We start from the raw sequence: 20,894 nt of genomic DNA on the forward strand, positions 1-20,894 counted from the left end.
ACCAGCAAAAAAACTGGTGATAACTACAGGGCGTATAAGGCTTTCACTGACAAAGGAGGGCAGTGTTTCAGAAATGGAAATAAGCAATCTTGGTGATAGATGTTGGGTTTAAAGCGCAGCTCAGAGTTGAATAAGACACCTATTTTGCTACCCAGAATAGAATCGGTGGACAATGATTTAGGGGAAGACGACCTAGGTTCAACATCTCAAGTAATATGAAGACTAACAGCACCAAATTTAATGCTGCCATGTGGAGCTTGTGTTCGGTTTCAAGGTATTAACATAACTCAGACATTCAAAAGCTGAGTTTATTTCGAGGTCCTTTACAGAATACAAGTTCTATGTGGGTATAAAATTGCTTTTACAGATTGTTACATTACTTCTGGCACATCAGGCGTGACCTTCAGAAGTATTCGGGCACCCGATGCTGAGAGAAGGGCTTGCTTAGACTATGCACTCTCAGTGAGATGGCACCCAGGCAACTCATCCTCTTACCTACAACTACAAACAATTTCTTTTCTTCATGTGTGGAGAAAGTATGGAACTATTTTGCTGTTAACACTAGATATTTTTTAATTTGTTTTTGGGGTGTGGGAGATGCGGGTGGGAGATGCGGGCAGGGATCCATTTATTGCCCATCCCCAATTTCCCTGAGAAGATGGAGATGGGTCTTCTCCATTAACTGCTGCAATCCTTGTGGTGATAGTACTCCCACAATGGTGTTAGGTAGGGAATTCTAGGACTTTCACCCAGTGATGATGAAACATAGAAATTTATGGCGCAGAAGGAGGCCATTTCGGCCCATCGTGTCCGTGCTGGCCGACAAAGAGCCACACGGCCCTCAGTCAGCAGCCCTGAAGGTTAAATGTAAACCTACGAACAATGGGCCGGATGCTCTTTACCTTTCCGCCAATCAGTCCACCCCACACCCCTTGCACCGCAACATTCTACATTCCCCGCCCCCAACCGGAGCCATGTGATCTCCTGGGAGAGGCAAAAAAACAGATTAAAAAACCCAGGCCAATATGGGAAAAAAATCTGGGAAAATTCCTCTCCGACCCATCCAGGCGATCGAAACTACTCCAAGAGATCACCCTGGCCATATTCGATTCCCTGCATTACTTGCCATCGAATCTGCACCAGCCAACAAGAGGTTACCCAGTCTAATCCCACTTACCAGCTCTAGGTCTGCGTAACCCTGCAGGTTACGGCACTTCAAGTGCCCATCCAAGCACCTTTTAAATATGGTGAGGGTTTCTGCAACCACCACCCTTCCAGGCAGTAAGTTTGAGACCCCCACAACGCTCTGCGTGAAGAAGCCTCCCCTCAAATCCCCTCTAAACCTTCCACCAACCACCTTAAAACTATCCCCCTTGTAATTCACCCCTCCACCGAGGGAAATAGGCCCTTCTTATCCACTATGTCCAGGCCCCTCAAAATTTTATAAACCTCAATGAGGTCTCCTCTCAGCCTCCTCTGTTCCAATGAGAACAAACCCAGCCTATCCAATCTATCCTCATAGCTAAGATTCTCCATTCCAGGCAAAATCCTAATAAATTTCCTCGGCATCCTCTAATGCAATCATGTCCTTCCTATAATACGGCGACCAGAACGGCACGCAGTACTCCAGCTGTGGCCAAACCAGGGTATTATACAATTTAAGTATAACCTCCCTGCTCTTGTATTCTATGCCTCGGTCAATAAAGGCAAGCATTCCGTATGCCTTCTTAACTACCTTATCCACCAGGCCTATATTTCAGAGATCTGTGGCCATGCACTCCAAGGTCCCTTTGTTCTTCTACACTTTTAAGTAGCCTACCGTTTAATGTGCATACCCTTTCCTTATTAGCCCTCCCCAAGTGCATTACCTCACACTTCTCTGAATTAAATTTCATTTGCCACTGTTCTGCCCACCTGGCCAATAGATTGATATCCTCCTGCAGTCCATGACTTTCCTCTTCATTATCAACCGCACAGCCAATTTTAGTGTCATCTGCAAACTTCTTAATCACATTCCCTAAATTGAAATCTAGATAATTGATATATACCACAAAAAACAATGGACCCAGTACTGAGCCCTGTGGAACCCCACTGGAAACATCCTTCCAGTCACAAAAATATCCATCAACCATTACCCTTTGCTTCGTATCTCTAAGCCAATTTTGGATCCAACTTGCCACTTTGCCCTGGATCCCATGGGCTTTAACCTTCATGACCAGTCTACTAGACTGGGTGTTGTGTACTGAGAGAGGACTAATTAACAATCTTGTTGTGCGAGGCTCCCTGGGGAAAAGTGACCATAATATGGTAGAATTCTTTATTAAGATGGAGAGTGACAGTGTTAATTCAGAGACGAGGGTCCTGAACTTAAGGAAAGGTAACTTCGATGGTATGAGATGTGAATTGGCTAGAATAAACTGGCAAATAATACTTGAAGGCTTGACAGTGGATAGGCAATGGCAGACATTTATAGATCACATGGATGAACTTCAACAATTGTACATCCTGTCTGGAGTAAAAATAAAACGGGAAGGTAGCTCAACCATGGCTAACAAGGGAAATTAGGGATAGTGTTAAATCCAAGGAAGAGGCATGTAAATTGGCCAGAAAAAGCAGCAAACCTGAGGACTGGGAGAAATTTAGAATTCAGCAGAAGAGGACAAAGCATCTAATTAGGAGGGGGAAAATAGAGTATGAGAGGAAGCTTGCAGGGAACATAAAAACTGACTGCAAAAGCTCTATAGATATGTGAAGAGAAAAAGATTAGTGAAGACTAATGTAGGTCCCTTGCAGTCAGAATCAGGTGAATTTCTAATGGGGAACAAAGAAATGGCAGACCAATTGAACAAATACTTTGGATCTGTCTTCACTAAGGAAAACACAAATAACCTTCTGGAAATACTAGGGGTTCGAGGGTCTAGCGAAAAGGAGGAACTGAAGGATATCCTTATTAGTCAGGAAATTGTGTTGGGGAAATTGATGGGATTGAAGGCCGATAAATCCCCAGGACCTGATAGACTGCATCCCAGAGTACTTAAGGAAGTGGCCCTGGAAATAGTGGATGCATTGGTCATCAATTTCCAACATTCTATTGACTCTAGATTAGTTCATATGGACTGGAGGGTAGCTAATGTAACACCACTTTTTAAAAAAGGAGGGAGAGAAAACACGGAATTATCGACCGGTTAGCCTGACATCGGTGGTGGGGAAAATGTTGGAATGAATTATTAAATATGAAATAGCAGCGCATTTCGAAAGCAGTGACAGGATCGGTCCAAGTCAGCATAAATTTATGAAAGGGAAATCGTGCTTGACAAATCTTCTAGAATTTTTTGAGGCTGTAACTAGTAGAGTGGACAAGGGAGAATCAGTGGATGTGGTGTATTTAGACTTTCAAAAGGCTTTTGATAAGGTCCCACACAAGAGATTAGTGTGCAAAATAAAAGCACATGGTATTGGGGGCAATGTATTGACATGGATAGAAAACTGGTTGGCAGACAGGAAGCAGAGAGTCCGAATAAATGGGTCCTTTTCAGAATGGCAGGCAGTGACTAGTGGGGTGCCGCAGGGTTCAATGCTGGGACCCCAGCTATTTACAATATACATCAATGATTTAGATGAAGGAATTGAATGTAATATCTCCAAGTTTGCAGATGACACTAAGCTGGGTCGCGGTGTGAGCTGTGAGGAGGATGCTAAGAGGCTGCAGGGTGACTTGGATGGGTTAAGTTAGGTGAGTGGGCAAATGCATGGCAGATGCAGTATAATGTGGATAAATGTGAGGTTATCCACTTTAGTGGCAAAAACATGAAGACAGAATATTATCTGAATGGTGACAGATTAGGAACAGGGGAAGTGCAACGAGACCTGGGTGTCATGGTACATCAGTCATTGAAGGTTGGCATGCAGGTACAGCAGGCGGTGAAGAAGGCAAATGGCATGTTGGCCTTCATAGCTAGAGGATTTGAGTATAGGAGCAGGGAAGTCTTACTGCAGTTGTACAGGGCTTTGGTGAGGCCTCTCCTGGAATATTGTGTTCAGTTTTGGTCTCCTAATCTGAGGAAGGACGTTCTTGCTATTGGGGGAGTGCAGCAAAGGTTCACCAGACTGATTCCTGGGATGGCAGGACTGACATATGGGGAGAGACTGGATCAACTGGGCTTGTATCCACTGGAGTTTAGAAGAATGAGAGGGGATCTCATAGAAACATATAAAATTCTGACGGGATTGGACAGGTTAGGAGCAGGAAGAATGTTTCTGTTGCTGGGGAGTTCCAGAACCAGGGGTCACAGTTTAAGAATAAGGGGTAGGCCATTTAGGACCAAGATGAGAAGAAACTTCTTCACTCAGAGAGTGGTCAACCTGTGGAATTCTCTACCGCAGAAAGTTGTTGAAACCAGCTCGTTAGATATATTCAAAAGGGAGTTAGATATGCCCCTTACGGCCAAAGGGATCAAGGGGTATGGAGAGAAAGCAGGAAAGGAGTACTGAGGTTGAATGATCAGCCATGATCTTATTGAATGGCGGTGCAGGGTCGAATGGTCTGCTCCTGCACCTAATTTCTATGTTTCTATGTTTAACATGTGGGACCTTTATCAAAAGCTTTGCTAAAGTCCATATACACCACATCGTATGCATTACCCTCATTGACCCTCCTGGTTACCTCAAAAAATTCAATCGGGTTTGTCAAACACGATCATCCCTTAACAAAGAGATGGTCGTGTTTGACTGTCCTTAATTAATCCTTGCTTTTCTAAATGTAGTTTTGTCCTGTCTTTCAGGATTTTTTCCAATAGTTTTCCCACCACTGAGGGTAGGCTGACAGGCCTGTAATTACTCGCCCTATCCCTTTCTCCCTTCTTAAACAAGGGTACCACATTAGTAGTCCTCCAGTCCTCCGGCACCATGCCCAAATTCAAAGAGAACTGGAAAATGATGGTCAAGACCTCTGCTATTTCCTCTTTTACTTCGCTCAAAAGCCTGGAATGCATTTCATCCGGGCCTGGGGACTTACCTACTTTCAAAGCTGCTAAACCTCTTAATACCTCCTCTCTTTCTATGTTTATTTCATCCAGAATTTCACACTCCTCCTCGATAGCAGTATCTGCATGCCCCTTTCCTTTGTGAAAACAGATGCAAAGTATTCACTAAGAACCTACCAACATCTTCCGCCTCCACACACATTACCCTCATGGTCTCTAATAGGTCCTACCCTTTCTTTAGTTATCCTCTTGCTCTTAATATATTTATAGAACATCATTGGGTTTTCCTTAATTTTACTTGCCAAGAATTTTTCATGCTCTCTCTCAGCATTCCTAATATCCTTTTTAATTTTACCTCTTAACTTTCGATATTCCTCCAAAGATTCTACAGTACTTACTCGGTATATGACATAAGCTTCCCTTTTTTTCTTTATCCTCCCCGTAAGTCCCTAGACTTCCAGGGGGCTCTAGAATTGTTATTCCCTCTCTTTTTCTTTAAGGGCACATGTTTGGCCTGAGCCCTCTGGATCTCCTCCTTGAGTGCCTCCCACTGTTCCGACACTGATTTACCTACAAGCAGCTGTTTCCAGTCCTCTGTGGCCAAATCACTCCTCAAATTAGCAAAGTTAGCTTTTCCAAAATTTGGGACTTTTATTCCTGGTCCTTATCCATAACTAACTTGCATCTGACTGAATTATGGTCACTGCCACCCAAGTGCTCTCCTACTAATACCCTTTCCACCTGCCCAGCTTCATTCCCCAAAACTAAATCCAAAACTGTCCGCTCTAGTGTTGGACTTGTTACATACTGACTAAGAAAGTTCTCTTGAATGCATTTTAGATTCCTGAGGCATTGGGACCGCTTCTGGGGGAGGTGGGATCTGTACAAGCCGGACGGGTTGCACCGCAACAGAGCCGGGACCAATATCCTTGCCGGGGGGTTTACTCGTGCTGTTGGGAAGGGTTTAAACTAGCTTGGCAGGGGGATGGGAACCTGAGAATAGATTCTGTAGGGAGGGGAGTAAACCTGGAATTAGAAAGCAAAAATGTAAAAAATTGTGTTTGAAGGACAGAGGAAACAAGCAGGAAAAAAGGGTTTAAAAAAACAAATTTAAAAGCTCTTTGTCGAAATGCACGTAGCATTCGTAACAAAATAGATGAGTTGACGGCACAAATAGATACAAATGGGTATGATCTGATAGCCATTACAGAGACTTGGTTGCAAGGTGATCACGACTGGGAACTAAATATTCGGGATATTTGACAATTCGGAAGGACAGACAGAAAGGAAAAGGAAGTGGGGTAGCACTGTTAATAAAAGATGGGATCAGTGCGTTAGTGAGAAACAATATTGGCTCAGAGGATCAAGATATTGAATTAGTTTGGGTGGAGATGAGGAATAATAAAGGGAAAAAGTCGCTGGTGGGTGTAGTCTATAGGCCCCCTAACAGTAGCTACACTGTTGGATGGAGTATAAATCAAGAAATAATGGAGGCTTGTAATAAAGAAATGGCAATAATCATGGGTGAATTTAACCTTCATATTGATTGGGCAAAGCAAATTGGCCAGGATAGCCTTGAGGAAGAGTTCATAGAGTGTATCCGGGATAGTTTCCTTGAACAGTATGTTGCAGAACCAACCAGGGAGCAGGCTATCTTAGATCTAGTACTGTGTAATGAGGCAGGATTAATAAATGATCGCGTCGTAAAAGATCCTCTAGGAATGAGTGACCATAATATGGTTGAATTTCAAATTCAGTTGGAGGGTAAGAAAGATGGTTCTCAAGCCAGAGTCCTAAGCTTAAATAAAGGAGACTATAAAGGTATGAGGGCAGAGTTGGCTAAAGTGGACGGGGAAATAGACTAAAGTATGGGACGTTTGATGAGCAGTGGCAGACATTTAAGAAGATACTTCATAACTTGCAGCAAAAATGGCCCCAAGTTTCCACACGCGGCGAAAAAGGCGCCCCTCAGAGCTGGGCGCCTGTTTTTCGCGCCGAAAACGGCGCCTGAAAAAAAACGCAGTATTCTCGAGCTCCTTGGAGCTCGATGTCTGCTTGGCGCGGCGCACAGGGGGTGGAGCCTACCACTCGCGCCGATTTTGTAAGTAGGAGGGGGTGGGTACAATTTAAATGAGTTTTTTTGGTGCCGGCAACCCTGCGCGTGTGCGTTGGAGCGTTCGCGCACGCGCAGTCTGAAGTAAACATTGGCACTCGGCCATTTTAAAAAGTGCTGCAGAAAAAGTTAACATTTGTTTATTGAACCCTTGCAAAGGCTTGCATTTTAATTTTCTTGATATTTCTGTGTGTGAGGGAGTGCTTTTAGCAGCACTGCTGAATAAATCACCTGCTGAATTAATGTTGGCTCTTTAACCAGTGTTACTGCAGCAACTGTGCATTTTAATTCAGCCTTTACAACTCGTTACCGTTTCAATCTCCACCACTCATTCTGTAATTAAAGATAGACTGTGATAAACGGGACACATGCACTTGCTTGAGACTATTCAAATTCTTTGTAGCTGTTCAATTTTTAACATTTTTTAATAAAACCACATTGCCCTTCCATGATCAGCACTGCGGCTTCTTGCTGCTTTCTCCCCCTGCCGTTAGTCGGTCCCGACGGCAAACGGCTGCCTCAAGCACTAAGGCTTCTTCCAGCTTTCTCCCCCTGCCGTCGGTCGGTCCCGACGGCAAACGGCTGCCTGAAAGGCCTGCCTGAAGCACTTTCACACAGGTAGGAACATGGTTTATTTAATCTTTTTTTTGCTTATAAATTTTTATTCAGGTTGGATTTATTTGTATAATATTTGTATAAGTATAACTAAGGATTGATTGTAGAATTTAATGACTTCCCTCCCCGCCCCCCCCCCCACCTCGTTCCGGACACCTAATTTGTAACCTGCGCCTGATTTTTTAATGTGTAGACAAGGTTTTTTCAAGCGTACAAAAATCTTCACTTGCTCCATTCTAAGTTAGTTTGGAGTACGTTTTCACTGTGGAAACTTTCAAATCAGGCGTCAGTGGCCGGACACGCCCCCTTTTGAAAAAAAAATTCTGTTCAAAAGTGAAACTGTTCTACCTGACTAGAACTGCAGAAAACTTAAATGTGGAGAATTCCGATTTCTAAGATACTCCGCTCTCCACCAGTTGTTCCTAAAAATCAGGAGCAAATCATGTGGAAACTTGGGGCTAATATATCTCAATGAGAAGGAAAGACTGTAAGAGAAGGGATAACCATCCGTGGCTAACTGAGGAAATAAGGGAGGGTATAAAATTGAAAACAAAGGCATTCAATGTGGCCAAGACTAGTGGAAGGCCAGAGGATTGGGAAATTTTTAAAAGCCAGCAGAGAACGACTAAAAAAAAATGATTGAGAGGGAAGATAGATTATGAAAGTAAACTAGCACAAAATATAATAACAGATAGTAAGAGTTTCTACAGGTACATAAAAAGGAAAAGACTGGCCAAAGTAAATGTTGGAGGATGAGACTGGGGAATTAATAATGGAGAACAGGGAATTGGCAGAGACATTGAACAAATATTTTGTATTGGTCTTCACGGTAGAAGACACTAAAAGCATCCCAATAGTGAATAATTAAGGGGCTATAGGGAGGGAGGAACTTAATACAATCACTATCATTAATGAAGTAGTACTATGTAATATAATGGGACTAAAAGCGGACAAGTCCCCTGGACCAGATGGCTTACATCCTAGGGTCTTAAGAGAAGTGGATGCATTGGTTGTAATCTACCAAAATTCCCTGGATTCTGGGGCGGTCCCAGCAGATTAGAAAACCGCAAATGTAAAGCCCCTATTTTAAAAAAAAAGAGGCAGACAAAAAGCAGGAAACCATAGACCAGTTAGCCTAACATCTGTCATTGGGAAAATGCTGGAGTCCATTATTAAGGAAGCAGTAGTGGGACATTTGGAAAAGCATGATTCAATCAAGCAGAGTCAGCATGGTTTTATGAAAGAGAAATCATGTTTGACAAATTTGCTGGAATTCTTTGAGGATGTAACGAGCAGGGTGGATGAGGGGAAACCAATGGATGGTGGTGTATTTGCATCTCCAGAAGGCATTCGATGAGGTTACTGCACAAGATAAAAAATCTCACGGGGTTCGGGGTAATATATTAGCGTGGATAGAGGATTGGCTAACCAACAGAAAACAGAGAGTCGGGATAAATGGGTCATTTTCCAGTTGACAAACGGTGACTAGTGGGATGCCACAGCAATTGGTGCTGGGTCCTCAACTATTTACAATCTATATTAATGACTTGGATGAAAGGACCGAGTGTAATATAGCAAAGTTTGCTGATGATACAAAGATGGGTGGGAAAGCAAATTATGGGGAGGATACAAAAAATCTGCAAAGGGATATAGACAGGCTATGTGAATGGCAAAAATTTGGCAGATGGAGTATAATCTGGGAAAATGTGAGGTTATCCACTTTGGCAGAAATAATAGAAAAGCAAATTATAATGTAAATGGATAAAAATTGCAAAGTCCAGAGAGACCTGGGGGTCCTTGTGCATGAAACACAAAAAGTTAGTACAGCACGTAATCAGGAAGGCAAATGGAATGTTGGCCTTTATTGCAAGGGGGATAGAGTTTAAAAGTAGAATAGTCCTGCTACAACTGTACACGATATTGGTGAGGCCACACCTGGAGTACTGCGTACAGTTTTGGTCTCCGTATTTAAGGAAGGATATTGCATTGGAGACTCTTCAGAGAAGGTTCACTAGGTTGATTCTGGAGATGAGGGGGTTGACTTATGAGGATAGGTTGAGTAGGTTGGGCCTATACACATTGGTGTTCAGAAGAATGAGAGGTGATCGTATTGACACTTATAAGATAATGAGGGAGCTCGACAAGGTGGATCCAGAGAGGATATTTCCACTCATAGGGGCATCTAAAAGGGGACATAGTCTTAGAATAAGGGGCCGCCTATTTAAAACTGAGAATAGGAGAAATTTCTTCTCTGAGATTTGTAAATCTATGGAATTTTCTGCCCCAGAGAGCTGTGGAGGCTGGGTCATACAATAGATTTACGGCGGAGATAGACAGATTTTTGAGCGATAAGGAAGTAAAGGGTTATGGGGAGCAGCAGGGAAGTGGAGCTGAGTCCATGATCAGATCATCCATGATCAGATCAGCCATGATCTGATTGAATGGCGGAGCAGGCTCGAGGGGCCAAATGGCCTACTCCTCTTTCTATTTCTTATGTTCTTACTTTAAGAATTCCACACCCTCTATACCCTTCACATTAGATTTTTCCCAATCAATATTAGGATAGTTAAAATCCCCTACAATTACTGCCCTATGGTTGTTGGACTTCATAGCAATTTGCCTACATTTGCTCTTCTCCCTCCCACCCACTCTTTGGGGTCTATAATACACGGCGCAGTGTGTTCGCCACTTTTTTATTTTTAAATTCGACACACACGGCCTTATTTGATGATCCCTCTCACATATCATCCCTCCTCACCGCTGTAATAGTTTCTTTAATCAGTACCGCGCCCCCCCCCCCTCCTTTTTTTTAACATCCCTCTCTGTCTTGTCTAAAAATCCTGTACCCAGGAATATTGAGCTGCCAAACCTGCCCCTCTTTCAGCCATATCTCTGTAATGGCTATAATGTCATACTCCCAAGTGTCTACCTATGCTCTTAGCTCATCCGCCTTATTCGCTATACTCCTTTCATTAAAGTATATACCATTTAGCACAGGAAAGCCTCCTTGATTACTACTTACTAACCCTTCTTTCCTCTGTCTTACAGATTCACTTTCTAAATTCTTACTGTCCAATTTCAGATTTACCGTATATACTCGCGTATCCTGCGATCCCTAAATTTTCGTCCCCAAAACATGATTTTACCATATATCTCATGTATCATGCGAGTCACTTTTTTGAGATCGAATACAGACCTTAACATGAAACATCGAGTGGATTCTGCTCTCTCCCCGTGCTCTCTCCCCGTACTCTCTCCCCGTACTCTCTCTCCGTGCTCTCTCTCCGTGCTCTCTCTCCGTACTCTCCCCCCCCGACCTCCGCGACTCTTCCCCCCCCCCCGACCTCCGCGACTCTCTCTCCCCCCCCCCCCCGACCTCTGCGACTCTCTCTTCCCCCCCCCCCGACCCCCGCGACTCTCTTCCCCCCCCCCCGACCTCCGCGACTCTCTCCCCCCCCGACCTCCGCGACTCTCTCTCCCCCCCCCCGATCTCCGCGGCTCTCTCTCCCCCCCCAACCTCCGCGACTCTCTCTCCCCCCCCGACCTCCGCGACTCTCTCTCCCCCCCCGACCTCCGCGACTCTCTTCCCCCCCCCCCCCCGACCTCCGCGGCTCTCTCTCCCCCCCCGACCTCCGCGACTCTCTCTCCCCCCCCGACCTCCGCGACTCTCTCCCCCCCCGACCTCCGCGACTCTCTCTCCCCCCCCGACCTCCGCGACTCTCTCTCCCCCCCCCCGACCTCCGCGACTCTCTCTCCCCCCCCGACCTCCGCGACTCTCTCTCCCCCCCCGACCTCCGCGACTCTCTTCCCCCCCCCGACCTCCGCGACTCTCTCTCCCCCCCCGACCTCCGCGACTCTCTCTTCCCCCCCCCCCGACCTCCGCGACTCTCTCTCCCCTCCGCGACTCTCTCTTCCCCCCCCCCCGACCTCCGCGACTCTCTCTCCCCCTGAAGAGAAGAATTTCAGCAGGAGTCAAATGGATTTTTTTTTGCATTGGGAGGATGTAGTTAGTGGTGTGCTGCAGGAACTTGGCTTGTTTTCCACATAAACTAATGATTTGGTCATGAGTATCGAGGAACTAATATCAACCAGGGATATTCGATTTACAACCATCATGGAGAGTGAGAGGAGAAACCAAGAGAAATGTCTTTACATAGAGGATTGTTGGAGCATGCCGAGATTCAGCGTGGATACGGTCTGCTTAACAGCCTAACAGCCTAATCTTGGCCAGCACTTCACACCCGCAAATTTTGTATCTCGCGTATCATGCGACCCCCCAAATTTAGGTTACAATTTAGGTCTTCAAAAGTCGCATGATACGCGAGTATATACGGTACTTCCTTCCGATTGAATTTGTTCTCAGGTTCCCATCCTCCTGCCAAGCTAGTTTAGCCCTCCTCAATAGCACTAGCAAAACTCCCCGCGAGGATATTGGTCCCGGCGCTGTTGAGGTGCAATCCGTCCGGTTTGTACAGGTCCCATCTTCCCCAAGAAGCGGTCCCAATGCCTCAGGAATTTAAAGCCCTCCCTCCTATGCCAACTCTCCAGTCACCCGTTCATCCTCTCTATCCTTCTATTCTTATACTCATTAACACGTGGTACCGGTAGTAACCCGGAGATTACTGCCTTTGAGGTCCTAGCCTTTAATTTTTCTCCAAGCTACCTAAATTCCGCCTGCAGGGCCTCATCCCTCTTTCTACCTATGTCGTTGGTCCCGATATGGACCACGACCTCTAGCTGTTTACCCTCTCCCCTCAGAATGCCCTGCATCCGCTCTGTGACATCCTTGACCCTGGCACCAGGGAGGCACCATACCATCCTGGAATCAAGTCTACGGCCGTAGAAACACCTCTCTATTACCCTAATTATTGAATCCCCGACCTGTACAGCTCTCTTATTCTTTGTCCTCCCCCCCCCCCCCGCCCCCGCCCCCTGTGCAGCTGAGTCACCTGTGGTGCCATGGACTTGGCTCTGGCTGCACTCCCCAGAGGCACCATCGCCCTCACCGGTGCTCAGAAGAGAATATCGGTTGGAAAGCGAGATGGACTCATGGGGGGACTCCTGCACTACCTGCCTAGTGTTCTTCCTCCTTTTAAGCTGCGGGGTGACCACCTCCTGAAACGCGCTATCCACGTAACTCTCAACCTCGCGGATGCACCGTATTGACTCCAGCCGCCGCTCAAGTTGAAGCTGGAGACGACACCTGCACACATGGTTGTCTAGGCCACACAAAGCATCCAGGACTTCCCACATGCCACAGGACATGCACTCCGCAGGAGTGAGCTGCCCTGCCATCCCTCTAATTAGACTTAGCTAATTAAAATCTAATTAAAAAGAAAAAGAGAGAGAGAGATACTTGCCAATCAAACAGCCAACCACTTACCTGCCCGGACGAGGGCTGTGAGCTCCTCACCAGAAGTGAACTCCTCGCCTACCTCCAGCTCTTCTGCTCTTCGGGCTCCTGGCCTCCCGAACTCTGGCCGCTGGGGCTCACCGAGGTCGGGGTCGCTTGGGTCGGGGCCGCTCGAACTCACTGAGGTCAGGGCTGCTCGGTGCTCGAATTTTAGTCCAGTCCGACCAGTAAGAAACTAAATTGTTAAAAGGAACAAAGTGATCTGGAAATTCAAATGCTTAAACCACTAAAATTACCAACACAAGTTGAAAATAGAGTTAAGATTAACAATGATCTCTCGTGCCCCGTCTCAGAGCACCTCACACATTGAGCAATGCGACCACAGAACGGTGAAGTAACGGTGATGTATTTTCGAGTTAGAATGATGTGCGACTTTTGGAAATGATGGTGTTCCCACAGCATTGGTGTTCTTGGTGGAGTTATTATCGAAGTAACCTTGGTGAGTTACTGCAGTGCATCCTGTAGATTGTATATCCTGCAGCCACATTGCGCCGGTAGTAGAGGGGATGGATATTCATTCCAATGGTAGGGGTGCCAATCAAGTGTACTATTCTGTCCTGCATGATGTTGAGTTACTTGAGTGTTGTTGTGTCTGCTCCCATCCATCTGAGTGTTGAGTATTTCATCACAATCCTGACAGCCTTGTAAATGGTGGAGAGGCTTTGAGGACTTGGGAGATGAGCCACTCGTAACAGACCTGGCCTGTCCCGAATGAGGGGAGATCACGTGTTTGGGTGGACTGCGCCTGTAAGTGCTGTTGCTGGGGTAAGTATGTGTGTGCGCTGATTGGCTGGACCGACTCGGTCAGTCAGCCAATCAGTGTGCAGGGAGCCCCGAAGACTCCGGCGGGCCCCAAAGAGTCCGGCGGGCCCAGAAGAATCGGCTCGACCCTCTGGAGGGAGCACGGTGGGGAGGACTGTGGCTGCAGGAGTGCCAGCAGGGCGATGAGGAGACAGCAGCCGATTGAGGAGAAAGATTATATTGGTGAGTAGGATTTTGACCGGCCGCGTTCTGCGCATGCGCCACCCTGCGGCCGGGAATGGTTCCAGACGAGGGGTGGTGCCAGATAAGGGAGTCCCGGATAAGAGAGGTTCAACCTGTACCAAGTCTTGCTCATGTCGTGTTGCTGTTGCTAGTCCAGTTCAGCTTCTGGTAAGTAGTGACCCCCAAGATGTTGATGTGGGGTGCCATTGTAGGTCATGGGGAAGTGGCTGGGATTTCTCTTGTTTGCAATTGTCAGTTCGTGCACTTGCTTGGTATGAATGTTACCTACGACTTGTCAACCCAAGTCTGGATGTTATCCAAATCCTGTTGTCGGCTGGAATGGGTTGCTTCATTATCAGAAGACTGAAGCTAAACACTGTGGACTCGTCAGCAAACAGACCCACTCCTAACCATATGACAGAGGAAAGGTGATTAATGAAGCAACTGAAGATGGTTGGGCTGAGGACACTTCCCTGAGGAACTCCTGCAACGATGTCCTAGGGTTATGATGACTGGCCTCTGACAACCATGACCATCTTCCTTTGCCTCAAGCATGATACCAGCCATTGGAGAGTTTTTCCTCTTGACCCTCAATGACTTCAATTTTGCTGGGGAATCTTGCTGCCTTGATTTTAAGGGAAGCTCTTCTCAGTTCTCCTCTGCCATTCAGCTCTCTCATTCATGTCTAGATCTAGTTAGGGTTAGGTCTGGAGCCGAGTGGTTCTGATTGAACCTGATCCTAGCATCGGTGAGTAGATATTGCTTGATGGCACTATTGATGCCTCCTTTCATCACTTACTGATGATTGGGAGGAGACTGATGGGGCAGTAATTAGCTGGGTTAGATTTGTCCTGTTTTCATCGATAGGTCATATCTGGGCAATGTTCCAGTGTCATAGCTACACCGAGACAGCTTAGGTAAGTGGCTAGTTCTGGTACACAGATCTTTATCACTATCACTGGGATGTTGTCAATGCCCATAGCCTTTACTGTGTTCAGTGAAATCATCTGCTTCTTAATGTCACGTGGAGTGAGCCAAATTGGCTGGACACTAATATCTATGATTGGGGAAATCGAGGAGGCCAATTAGGATCATCCATTTGGCACTTTTGTCTGAAGACACTTCAGCCTTGTCTCTTGCACTCGCACGTTGGGCTTCACTATGGCTGAGAATGGGGATACTCATGGCGCCGCCTCCTCCTGTTAGTTGCCTGGTTATCCACCACCATTCTCAACTGGATGTGGGAGGGCTGCAGAAAGTTTTGCGCTGATCTGTTGATTGTGGGACCACGTAACTCTGTCTTTAACCGGCTGCTTTGATGTTTAGCATACATGTTGCGATGTCCAGTAGCTTCACAAGAATGCCCATTGCTGCTCCTGGCCTGATGCTGTGTCCTTTATTTTTATATTGTTCCTTTTTAAAATGTTAACAGAAAAATTAAACTGAATAAATATGAGACCGGAGGTATTTATGCTAGTTTTAAGATTTTATCATTCCACCTTCCTCTTGTAAGTTAGAACTGCAAGGCTAATGCTGCACAGAACGTGCAATTGAGCTAGTTTTATGAAGGCTATCTCAAACGTGGATTACTACCTCCAGATGATGGAAAATTGTGAGTGTTTCATTTTATGTCTATTTGGAGCACCAGGATGCTGTGCAACGGGACACAGCTTTATTCAGCCAAAAGTTGATTTCCCAATCTCAGCTGCTTCACTGCGGGGGGACAGTAATGTTTTCCCAGAGATTGGGGGAGGAGAAAAGATAGATGGAAGGTCATTTGGGCTGTTTAACCAACATTTCAGAGAAGCAGATTATAGTAGGTGCATGTGCCTGGACGGCAAGGGAAAGAAAATTAAGCAACTAAAAAGGTTTTTTATCCTTTCTCGCAAAAACTTCCATCACGCTGAAGTTGTACTTACTTTTTCTTAGCAAAAAATAACAAGAGGGTACACTTTATTGATTCACACAAGGCAAAAAAATGTTTTGGAAGGTTTTGGCTGTAAGCGTGTTTTCTTTTCCCCTGGGAGGAAAGCCGAAGTTTGGGGTGCAGTATATAATCAAAGGCAGTCTGAATGAATATGCCAGGACCTCATTTCAGTCACAGACAAAAAAATGCAACTGTAAATTTTATTCTAAGGGTTACATTTTATAATTGCTTAAGGTATTTGAAAAGCAAACTAGACTAATCATTTGCCAGATTTTTGCTTTATATACCTATTTAATTATTTTCATCTTATTTGCATCTCTCCATCAGTTTTCGTAGATTGTTTTTATATATATATAGTTCCGAATACTATTTTTTTTTTAAAGAGACTTATTCCTCAAACTAAAAATATCTGTGAGGATCTGTTTAGGCTAACAATTGCATATGGAAAGTGTATGTGAGATTAACTGTTTAATTTAAGTGAATTATGATTGCCTCATGAATGGCCATTCTTATCTATGTCAGGGTAGGCTGTGGCAAATTCTGTTTTCTTAACCCATGTGGAGAAATACCAGTAGAAATAACAATGATCGTTAAAGGTATGTAGATATGATTCTCAGTGCAGTTTAATTGATTCTGTTATAAAATTACTTTTTTTTTAGTCGAACTGCTTTAGTCATAAATGGATTATGGCATATGAAACATCTCAATTTGATCATAATTCATTGGTAGTTTTGTTACTCATGTTGTCCAGTCAGCCTGTGTTGTGGCGACATTTATCATGGCTGGTTGGGACTGACCTGCATTTGTAAAGCCTAATAACTTTAAAGGAAAATTTAGTGAATATTCTGAACATCAAGGCTACTTTGTCCAAACACTTATATAGAGTAGTTTAAGACACGATTGGTAACAGTTTAAAGATTGAATGTGGATTTTTAAATGTTTGCTGGAATATTGAAGCTTTTTTTTTCAATAAAGCCAGGCAGACATTGCATATATTATTCTAATTATTATGACAGTGCAGTATTTGAAGAATCAGCTGCTTGGAGTATTTTCCAAAATAAGGCTTTGCAATGAACCAGAAAGGTATTTTACTGCATCAAGAACATGCATATCTGGTGCATATCTAAAGATTTTTCTGTATTTTAAAATATAATTGGATTTGATTTTCAGATCTCGTTTGGGTTGCCAAATCTGCCTTAAGAAGTGGATGGATGGAATGACTGTAGAAGTACCAAGTGATGTTGCTGATGCTAGACAAACCAAGGATTTTGGCTCATGCTCCTAAAGAAATTAATCTAAATTACAAAATCTATATGGCTGAAGAAAAAGTTTGGTTCTCTTTAATAATCAAAGCGTGACTGATTGTTTTACAGAATAATTGTTTTGCAGAATAAAATCTTCAGTATAACTGGTTTACTTAATATTGAATATATCAATAGGTTCTCATTATTTTAATTTCTTTTTTGTGGAGAATAGCCACTAACATCAAGTTATGCTGTACTAATTCAGAGATGTTACGTTGATAAACTGCTTAACAAAGCAACTATTGCATACAAAATGTATAATCAAAGAAAACAATTTAAATGTTATTTTGAAAAAGAGGTTTGTAAATGTCCTATAAGTACAGTATGGCTACTGACCCTTTTAATTGCTGGAATTTCAAGGAATACTGTTGAAACTTTTGGGAATCCTGACCAGTTTTGGCTAACTCAAGGTGGAAGTTAATTAAATTGTAATCAAATTACATTAGTTGTAACATACATGCTACATTTCAGCTACATTCACACTTGTAGTTAATAAACCTATTGAGTATATTTAGAGCCATAATATTAACAAATTAATTTCTTAGTGATATACTTTTGAAAATGTTTCTACATTCCAAGTATCTTTCCTAATGGTTTCTTTGGTAAGCTGTTTCATTGGGAACTTTAATGCAGCATTAATATGGTTTCTCGTGTATTTTATGAGGACCATATTGGAGCATGAAATACCATAAATGCTTTTAACCACTATCACTTTTGAGTTCATTTCTTGCACTGTGTTACAAGCTGGGGAGAAAGAGAAACAGTGACTTTGACTTGATCGAAGCTGTGTACATGGCGTGCCAAAAGGTTTTTCAGTTTTGAGGGTCAAGAGCCCCCTAATAGAGATCTTTAAAATTATGAAGGGGTTTGATAGGGTAGACGTAGAGATGATGTTTCCACTTCTGGGGAGCCCAAAATTAGGGGACATAAATATAAGATAGTCACTAATAAATCCAATTTAGGAGAAATTTCTTCACCCAGAGAGTGGTTAGAATCTGGAACTCGCTACCACATGGAGTAGTTGAAGCAAATAGCATAGATGCATTTAAGGGGAAGCTGGATAAGTGCATGAGGAAGAAAGGAATAAAAGAATATGCTGATCAGGTAAGATGAAGTAGGGTGGGAGGAGGCTTGTTTGGAACATAAAACACCTGCATAGACCGAATGGCCTGTCTCTGCTGTAAATTCGATGTAATTCAAGAAAGTATATGAAGGGAGTTGCAATCTTTTTCTCGTCAGAGGAGGCAATGAAAGAAAGGGGACAGCGATTGTAAGATTTTATTCAATCCCTTACTTTCCATTCTATTGTAAGGAATATTACAGCCATGTAACTGTTATGTGAGGATGTTAATGTGCATTTTGAAATCTTGCTTCTTCCCTCCTGCCCCTTCTCTCTGTTGCATATGTGAGTGTGGTAAGTAATGACTACTCCAACATGTACTTGTACTTGCAAATCCTGATTGTACGCAAATCATTTTTGCAAAGAGGCTATAAAGGAGCTCTGTGGAAGGGTCCCTAATTTTGGTACTTGTGTAAAGGTGTTCTTTTCATATCCTGGGGAACACCACTGTATACTTCCCTCCAGTCTGAAAAACAACTATTCAACACTACACTCTGCTTTGTATCCCTAAGCCAATTTTGTATCCAGGCTGCCACTGTCCCTTTAATCCCATGGGCTTTAAATTTGCTAACAAGTCTATTATGTGGTACTTTGTTAAATGCATTTTCAAGTCCATATACACATCATCAACTCTACTATCCTCATCAACCCTCTCCATTACTTCATGTAAAAATAAATAATTATAGTAATTAAACCTATGGATAAGACCATTAATACAATTCTTGTATGAATTCATTAACTTTGACCTGTAGGTAATTCCTTTCATTCAGTATGACTCATGTTAGAAACTGTATCGAATGAGTGATTGAACCTGTATCTTCCTACTCCTTGGCACCGAGCATTTGTGCTCTAATACTTAGTGCCAGTAAGTCATCCATGCTAACTGTTTCTAATGGCATGGCCCAGCAGTCTGCGTGGCCCCCGGCGTGCGAGCACCATCGAGCAGGCCGGGGAGCGGAAGGAGCAGCATGGCGGCGTACCACTCCAGGGAGCAGCACGTGCTGGAGCAGGAGAGCAACGGCAGCGAAGAGGGCGACTGGATTGGACGTCACCAAGATCCAGGTCGCTGATTGGAGCGAGGGCAGGTAATGCAGGAGCTGCGAGGTCGGGGCGAAGGAGCGGCGAGAAATTATAAAGGGACGTGATCGGGGCCAAGGAGAGGCGTGAGTTCGGGGCCAGAAGAGGCAAGGACCCAGGGGCAGCACTGGTCAACCCACGCTGCGATATGTGTGCTCACTAGGTCCGTACAGCAGAGCTGGTCTCCATTCGTCTTGGATAACCCTTGCCACTGGACCAAGACCTAGCTCTGTCAAGCCCATGTGGTGGCTGGTGTGCAACGGCCACCACACGTTAATAAAATCCACACCCAGGCATTCTCCACCCTTCAAGATTTAGTTTGGGACTGGAATATTAGGTCCTTCATTGAAACACCTGTGAACTTTTTGGCGTGGAAGTAAGTCATCCTCGACTCGAGGGACTGCCTACGATGATGATTCTGATAAACAGACATTAGTTCCATGTATATGCTTATTATTTAGGACACAACTGCTGCCAACGAAATTGAAGTGGTTGCGCAGGCGCAGTTTGTGTTTTTTCGTTTGTTTGCTAGCTAAAAAATATTGTCTCCCTTACAAAGAAAACACTTCCAGAGAGAAAGGAAGGGATGGGGTGATAGAGATCGCTACTGCTGAACAGAGCCGCATCAGGAAAAGAAAATCTGTGCCAGCAAAATGCAGGAAACGTCCATTTTTATTAATTTTCTTATTTTTATTCATTTTCCTCTCCTTTCCCTTCTCACAGATCTCGCGATCCGTACAAATAAATCTCTGCAACCCTCCCCCGCGTAAATATCATGCATTAATACTTAAAACCAACCCTCACTATTATTATACATTATTAAACCAACCCATAGCTCCATAGATTCCATAGACATAGGCATACAATATGACTATTACTATACATTCATACTTAAACCACATTTATGCGCAAAATACTTCTGCACAACTTCCAGTTGGTGGCAGCAACTTCCGGATTGTTGGCAGCAGTCACTCCGTATTATTTATATGGGGGCTGTTGAACTGCCATAACGCTTAGATAATAGTCAATGTTTTATGTATATGAAATGGGTTTTGAAATAGAAAGGCAATATATATCTAGCAAGCTGAAAATGATTTGCCATAACAATATGAGAGGTAATTATCTGCATTGCAAACTGAATTAAAGAAAGCAATTAATGGAGTGCAATAATTAAAATAATATTGAAGCTGTAGAGCACTCCGATTTTGGAATGTAAAATAAAGGTGGATTTTATCCATCCGTTCGTCAAAAGAATCCTGTGAAAAAATAGCAGTCATTTATATACCAACATTTCTTTACAAATTCAATATAAACTATTAACACACATACCCATTTATTCTGCTTATTATGAAATATATA

The 20,894-nt window shown here is 43.9% G+C and overlaps 1 protein-coding gene across 1 annotated transcript in view; it reads left to right on the forward strand.

The window, feature by feature from the left end:
- fdx1 (ferredoxin 1) overlaps window positions 1-18,862 on the forward strand; it is a 97,761-nt gene extending 78,899 nt beyond the window's left edge. Inside the window, exon 4 of the mRNA XM_070892176.1 lies at window positions 17,205-18,862. Coding sequence (XP_070748277.1) covers window positions 17,205-17,319 — 115 coding nt within the window. The 3' untranslated portion in view covers window positions 17,320-18,862. The remainder of the gene's footprint in view (window positions 1-17,204) is intronic.
- Window positions 18,863-20,894: the final 2,032 nt, after the last annotated feature.

The sequence above is a fragment of the Pristiophorus japonicus genome, chromosome 10 (genome assembly GCF_044704955.1).
Source record: "Pristiophorus japonicus isolate sPriJap1 chromosome 10, sPriJap1.hap1, whole genome shotgun sequence".
Taxonomy (NCBI): domain Eukaryota; kingdom Metazoa; phylum Chordata; class Chondrichthyes; family Pristiophoridae; genus Pristiophorus; species Pristiophorus japonicus.